This window comes from Olea europaea, chromosome 11 (assembly GCF_002742605.1).
Source record: "Olea europaea var. sylvestris chromosome 11, O_europaea_v1, whole genome shotgun sequence".
Classification (NCBI taxonomy): Eukaryota; Viridiplantae; Streptophyta; class Magnoliopsida; order Lamiales; family Oleaceae; genus Olea; species Olea europaea.
Window position 1 is genome coordinate 31,465,204 of NC_036247.1, and position 5,445 is coordinate 31,470,648.

Here is a 5,445-nt window from a genome sequence, read left to right on the forward strand (position 1 = left end):
TTATGATTTAATTTAATTGAAACTCCCGAAGAGCTCAACAAAACTGTTGATTAATTGAAAAATGAATTTGAAATGAAAGATTTGGGAAAAGTCAAATTCTGTTTCAAGTTGCAGATTGAATATTTTCCAGAAGGATTATTTATTAATCAATCTATACAAAATGTCTTAAAGTGCTTTTATATGGATAATGATTCATTGACATCACTTATAGTTGTTCGATCACTTGATGTGGAAAAATATCCATTTCGCCCACTTGAAGATGGAGAAAAGGTTCTTGGTCCTGAAAGCATTAATTTATTTTGTAAATTGCATTCGACCCGTCATAGTTTTTTTCTAATATAGCTCTATACCAACTCAAAGACATTGGAATTGTGTTAAACATATTTTTCATTACCTAAGGACACTATTGATTTGAGCTTAATTTATTATCAAAAGTCGAGATCTGCTTTAATGGGATATGCAGATGCAAGTTATCTATCCGACTCACATAAAGCTAAATCACAAACATGATATGTGTTTACATGTGGAGAAACAACATATCATGGAGATATGTGAAGCAATATCCTCAAATCACTTTGAAATTATTGCAATTTATGAAGCAAGTCGAGAATATGTATGGTTGATGAACATGAGCCATTATATTCAAATATCATGTAGGTTAACTTTAACAAAAGATAATCCAATAATTTTGTACGAAGACAATGCAGCTTGTATTGCACAACTCAAAAGAGACTATATCAAAAGTGACACGACGAAGAGTATTTCTCCAAAAATCTTTCATATACATGAGCTTTAAAATGAGATTTGAAAATAGAGAATGTCCAACTTTTAAACTTGTTCTTTTTCAAGACATTGCGATCTGCATAGAAAATATAGTTGAAGAATTTTATCAAAGCCTTGGACACTTCAGGGGTGGAGAGAGCCCATTTAAATTTTCATAGAAAAATTTTAGTGGAAATTTCAAGTTTTCAGACATTTCAAGATCACAATGCAAAAAGTAGGTGGAAAAGTTTTTTATTTAGTCAATATCCAACAAATTTGTTCAAGTGAAAATGTGGCCTATTTATTCACAAAGGCACTGCTAACATTTACATTCAAGAAATTAGTTCATGATAGTGGAATGCATCGACTCAAATATTTTCAGTAATCAACATCAGGAGAGTGGTTTTACTCTTTTTTCTTCGCTTAGTTTTTATCACATTAGATTTTTCTAGCAAAGTTTTAATGAGACATTATTTATTTTTAATGTTCTAAAATAATTGTATTCTTTTTCGTTTGTTTATTTTTTTGTCCATTGAATTTTTATTAAACAAGATTTTAATGAAACAGATTTTTTGTAATGTATTATTTAAGGGAGGGTGTTGTAAATGATAAATTTATTATATCTTATTAGTAAATAACAATTTTACCCCTGTAACCTCAAAAAATTATTATCATTATATTCCTGATTCTTACTTATAAATATAAGATTTTTGTTCTTAATAAAATACCTAAAAATTTATTGACTTTCATTCTCTCCTCTCGTTCTCTCTTCTCATAACAATTTCTAATTTTTAAGTGGGAGTCATTCACAAAAAAATTTGAAATCTTGTTGCAATTATTATTATTATTTAAAGAGAATGATAAATGTGTCATTTTACGAGACTTTAATGGAGAAATGGACTGTATGAATATTTTGTGAACGAATAATACTATTTACAGTCACTCACTATTACATTTACCTACGTGGCATACATGTTGGGGTTAATGATTTGATACATAAGGCAATATAAAAAACTACTACATTAATGCATCAAATCACAAATTGTCATGTAAGATGTCACGTAGGGCGATTACCGCAGTGATCAACTATGAATTGCATTACTCTTTGTGACTAATGTCAAAATTAAAGCGATATAAATAATTTGTGCAATGAAGACAAACGATCGAACATTTTGAGTCAATTATCCTAAAATAACTGCACTTTAAATTAAATCCCATTTTACAGACATGCCATAGAATTATTAGCTCATTAAGTTTGGTGCCGGCAACCGATTAATATATTTAATAAGCCATTCTCTTCTACTACTTTTATCAATTTATATCTTCGAAGGACAACTTATGGATTAAAAATCTTAGAAACTCGATATGTGGTTCAACTGCTCCTCGTAAAGTTCCAAAATGGATCCATTGCTTTCCTCTGCAGGTCGATTTTAATTTTTGCATCTAGTTTCAAGTAAATTTTTAGTAATTTTTTGTAGTTGAAAAGTTGACAAAACTTATGAATTTTGTGAAATAAATGATTGAAAATTGGTTTGAAAAAAAAAAAATTAAAAATCGATTTGATCATCAACCCAAAAAAGGTCAAAGGTTGAACTGATTGTCAAAATTAAATAATAAACACACAAACAATAAAATATAAATATAATAACAACTATAATTTTCTAATATTAGCACTATTAATTCATAGTAAATATGAATCCATGTTTGTCAATTAAATTTGTAATCTTATAAGTTATTTTAAAACTTCAAAAAACTAACAATTAATGCCTTTAAAATAATTTTTGTTGTTCAATTGAAATTGTTTATGCTTTGGTAGCCATGATTTGTTAAAGTAGAGAATGAAGTAAACAATTAAATATTTAAAATTTCAATTGGCTAAGCCTACAACTTTTATTTCACATCGGAGTATGAATAAGAATGCGTAGGATGAGTCTCTTTTAAATGCACTTTGAAGATGAGTCTCTTTCAAAAGCAATTGCACTTTGAGGGTAATCTGAATTGGGCTTGCCAACGCAATTCAGCCCAATAAAGACGTTGAAATATTGTCAAAAAATAAAAAAATCATAATCAATAAAAAATCGGGATCAATTTTTCGGTTCATGGTTAATCGGTAATTCATTAGTTTTTTTTTCCCCCGGTTAATACGTTATGACCGGAATGGATATGAAGTAGGTTTCAATTTTTTTCATTGAATCGATCGATCCTGTCCGATTTTCATAAATGAGTTTTATGAAATGGAGGCCGCGAAAAACCAATTAATATATTTAACAAGCCATTCTCTTCTACGACTTTTAAAATTTTTAAATATTTGAACACATTAATTTTATTAATTTATATCTTCGACATATAACTTATAGATTACAAAACATAGAAACTCTATACGTGGTTCGGCTGCTCCTCGTAAAGCTCAACGAGGCGTCCATGGCTTTCCTGCACCGGTCTATTATTATTCTTGCATCCTGTGTCGAGTGGAGCTTTTAGAGCCTCTACTTGTTCCTTCGACATTGATCTCACCTTATAAAAATATTATACAACGTAATCTCAGTAGCATTCGTTACGATTTGCCAAACATGTCATAATTCTCAAAATTGAAATGATTTGTTACCTTTGCAAGGATGACCCATGTAACATTTTCAGTGCAAGGAGGAGTGGTAAAAGAACCAACATATTTGTAATACTTGTGCACATTTTTCCTAACTTCTGTGGGATGGAAAGGTCCTACTGTAACTGGAGTTTCTTCATTATTTGTACGAACCTCATTTGCCAATTCACTTAATTTGTTCTGTATCTGTAAGTGGAGAAATACTAAAAATGTTTAGAACGTTTTTTATTTTTATCCTTACTTGGTAAAGTTTGTGAGCTGTCTAGTCGAGTCTAATACAGTTCTGTACATTACAAAAAGTGTAGATATTGCTCGAAATATACCTTCTCGATAACTGGATCGGGGCGTCCTAACTGGAAAAGGATGCCCACAACTGAAACGCTGCCATCGTCGGCTACGTGCACCAGATGAAGCTCTGCAGCAAATCTGAATTATGATACATATGTCAGCTAAGGTTTTGCTTGCAAAGTTATTACTACAGTCTACAGATCGTGTGGACCTCAATTTTTCAGTGAACGCGTGGCCAACAGAATTCCAATCACCTCCCCTTCACATAGGAATAACTAACATATTAGAACACACGGTTAAGAGGCAAAGGTCGTCGGCCAAGAAAAAGTTTCGGCGATCATTTGCACTCAGATGATCAAGTCAACAGCCGAATAAGAGATAATAAATGCAACAGATGAGAGAAGGGGTTTGGCTAGAGTTCTATCGGCCATGTGTTCGTGCAAAAATTGAGGTCAACAGATTAGCGCTGTATGTGGAGTATGTGTGCCTGAGAATGTGTGTATGAAATAGAGCCATAAATGTGTCAAAATGTGTCGAGTGGCATAATCCAGCTTGTGACATGACGTGCTATTGGCCAGCCCACCTACACAGCCAGGACGTGTGATCTGGGCTGTAGAGGCCCGAACTGACCGTGCCAGACCAAAACCGGCCGTGATGCGTGAGAGAGAAGGAAACAGGGAGAGGATTTACTGCTGGCCATCGATTCGGTGCTCCGAAGGAGAATGCCAATGCATTTGCTTCAAGGAATACTTCTTGTCATCCACAATCAACTTTCCACAATTGCTAGGGTAAACCACCTGCATTAAGAGTTTAATCAAGACTCGATCAATCACTGTTAATGATAATATTTAAACGATATAAATGTGATCTCAACTAGTGATTTAAGTAATTTTAAAATCAAACGACTATACAAGGTATCATACTAGACAAATGTCTTAAGGCTCGCTGTCACCCATTCAGATTTTCTTCCAACTTTTCGGCTATTCTACAAAAATCCTCGTGTTCTTTTTTATCTTATTAGTCTATATTACTAATTCCAAAAGAAGATCAAGATCTAAATCTAGAAGTAGGCCTAAATTTCCTACATAAAACTTTTGGATGAACAAGAAAAGTAGTTAAGAGGAAGACTAACCGCAACATTGAATTTATTATTGACCAAAGTAACATTTACAGAATTATATTCTCTGATCAATGGTTTCAACTTCTTGTCAACTACAACTTTAGCTTTCACAATGTTAATTGGAGACTGTGATTTCCCATTTGCGCACATAGTGAATTTCGGGTCTAGGCTTCCCCACTTGTTCGGCCCAGTGCCACCCGAATAAGTGAATAGCATGTGTTGATAAACTTCTACAAGAATTCAAAAAGAATAGCCATAAAAATCGTGATTAAAAGGCAAAAAATTATTAAAGAAAAGAAAAAGAAAGTATAGAGCATACGTTTTTTATCAGCAGAAGAAGAGTTAACAAGGGAAAATGTGAGTGTAACGATGAAGAAAGCAGTGGTTATAGCAGCCATGGAAGAGTAGCTTCTTCTTCTCCAACACGAACAAAGTATCCTAATTAATTTGATCCAATAACACTGCAACTTGCTGTTAAAATTTGGAGTGTATATATAAATTAATAGACCTTCTCTCTGTTTGTGCCCACCACTCCACTACTGTTTCCTCTAAACTTTTCGAACTCCCTTGAACTTATTTGTGGCTCTATATATGCATGTTCTTCCACCCCTGCCTTACCTCATTTGCTTTTGCTTTCGCTTTCCCACCTTTTTCTAAAACTGGCTTTTTTTTT

The 5,445-nt window shown here is 32.8% G+C and overlaps 1 protein-coding gene across 3 annotated transcripts; it reads right to left on the reverse strand.

Moving 5' to 3' along the window:
• Positions 1–3,067: 3,067 nt before the first annotated feature.
• LOC111404057 (alpha carbonic anhydrase 1, chloroplastic-like) lies at positions 3,068–5,359 on the reverse strand. 3 transcript variants are annotated; one of them, XM_023032777.1, is made up of 7 exons: positions 5,092–5,359; positions 4,785–4,999; positions 4,343–4,449; positions 3,864–3,911; positions 3,688–3,790; positions 3,368–3,550; positions 3,068–3,276 (listed from the first exon to the last, which is right to left on the reverse strand). In XM_023032777.1, the coding sequence occupies exons 1-7, from the start codon at positions 5,168–5,170 to the stop codon at positions 3,139–3,141; spliced, it is 873 nt and encodes a 290-aa protein (XP_022888545.1). In that variant the 5' UTR covers positions 5,171–5,359; the 3' UTR covers positions 3,068–3,138. The 3 variants fall into 3 exon arrangements, with proteins under 3 accessions (XP_022888545.1, XP_022888544.1, XP_022888547.1); XM_023032776.1 differs by having other exon boundaries at positions 4,785–5,002; positions 5,092–5,351; XM_023032779.1 differs by lacking the exon at positions 3,864–3,911 and having other exon boundaries at positions 4,785–5,002; positions 5,092–5,349.
• Between the last annotated feature and the right edge of the window lie 86 nt (positions 5,360–5,445).

Bases quoted from the DNA above. Each gene is read 5' to 3' on its own strand.
- LOC111404057 (XM_023032776.1), bottom strand. From the start codon at position 5,170: ATGGCTGCTATAACCACTGCTTTCTTCATCGTTACACTCACATTTTCC. The intron at 5,003-5,091 runs GTATGCTCTATA...GAATTCTTGTAG, and splicing joins TTCTTCTGCTGATAAAAAAC to AAGTTTATCAACACATGCTA. The intron at 3,791-3,863 runs GTCCACACGATC...ATCATAATTCAG, and splicing joins GCGTTCACTGAAAAATTGAG to ATTTGCTGCAGAGCTTCATC.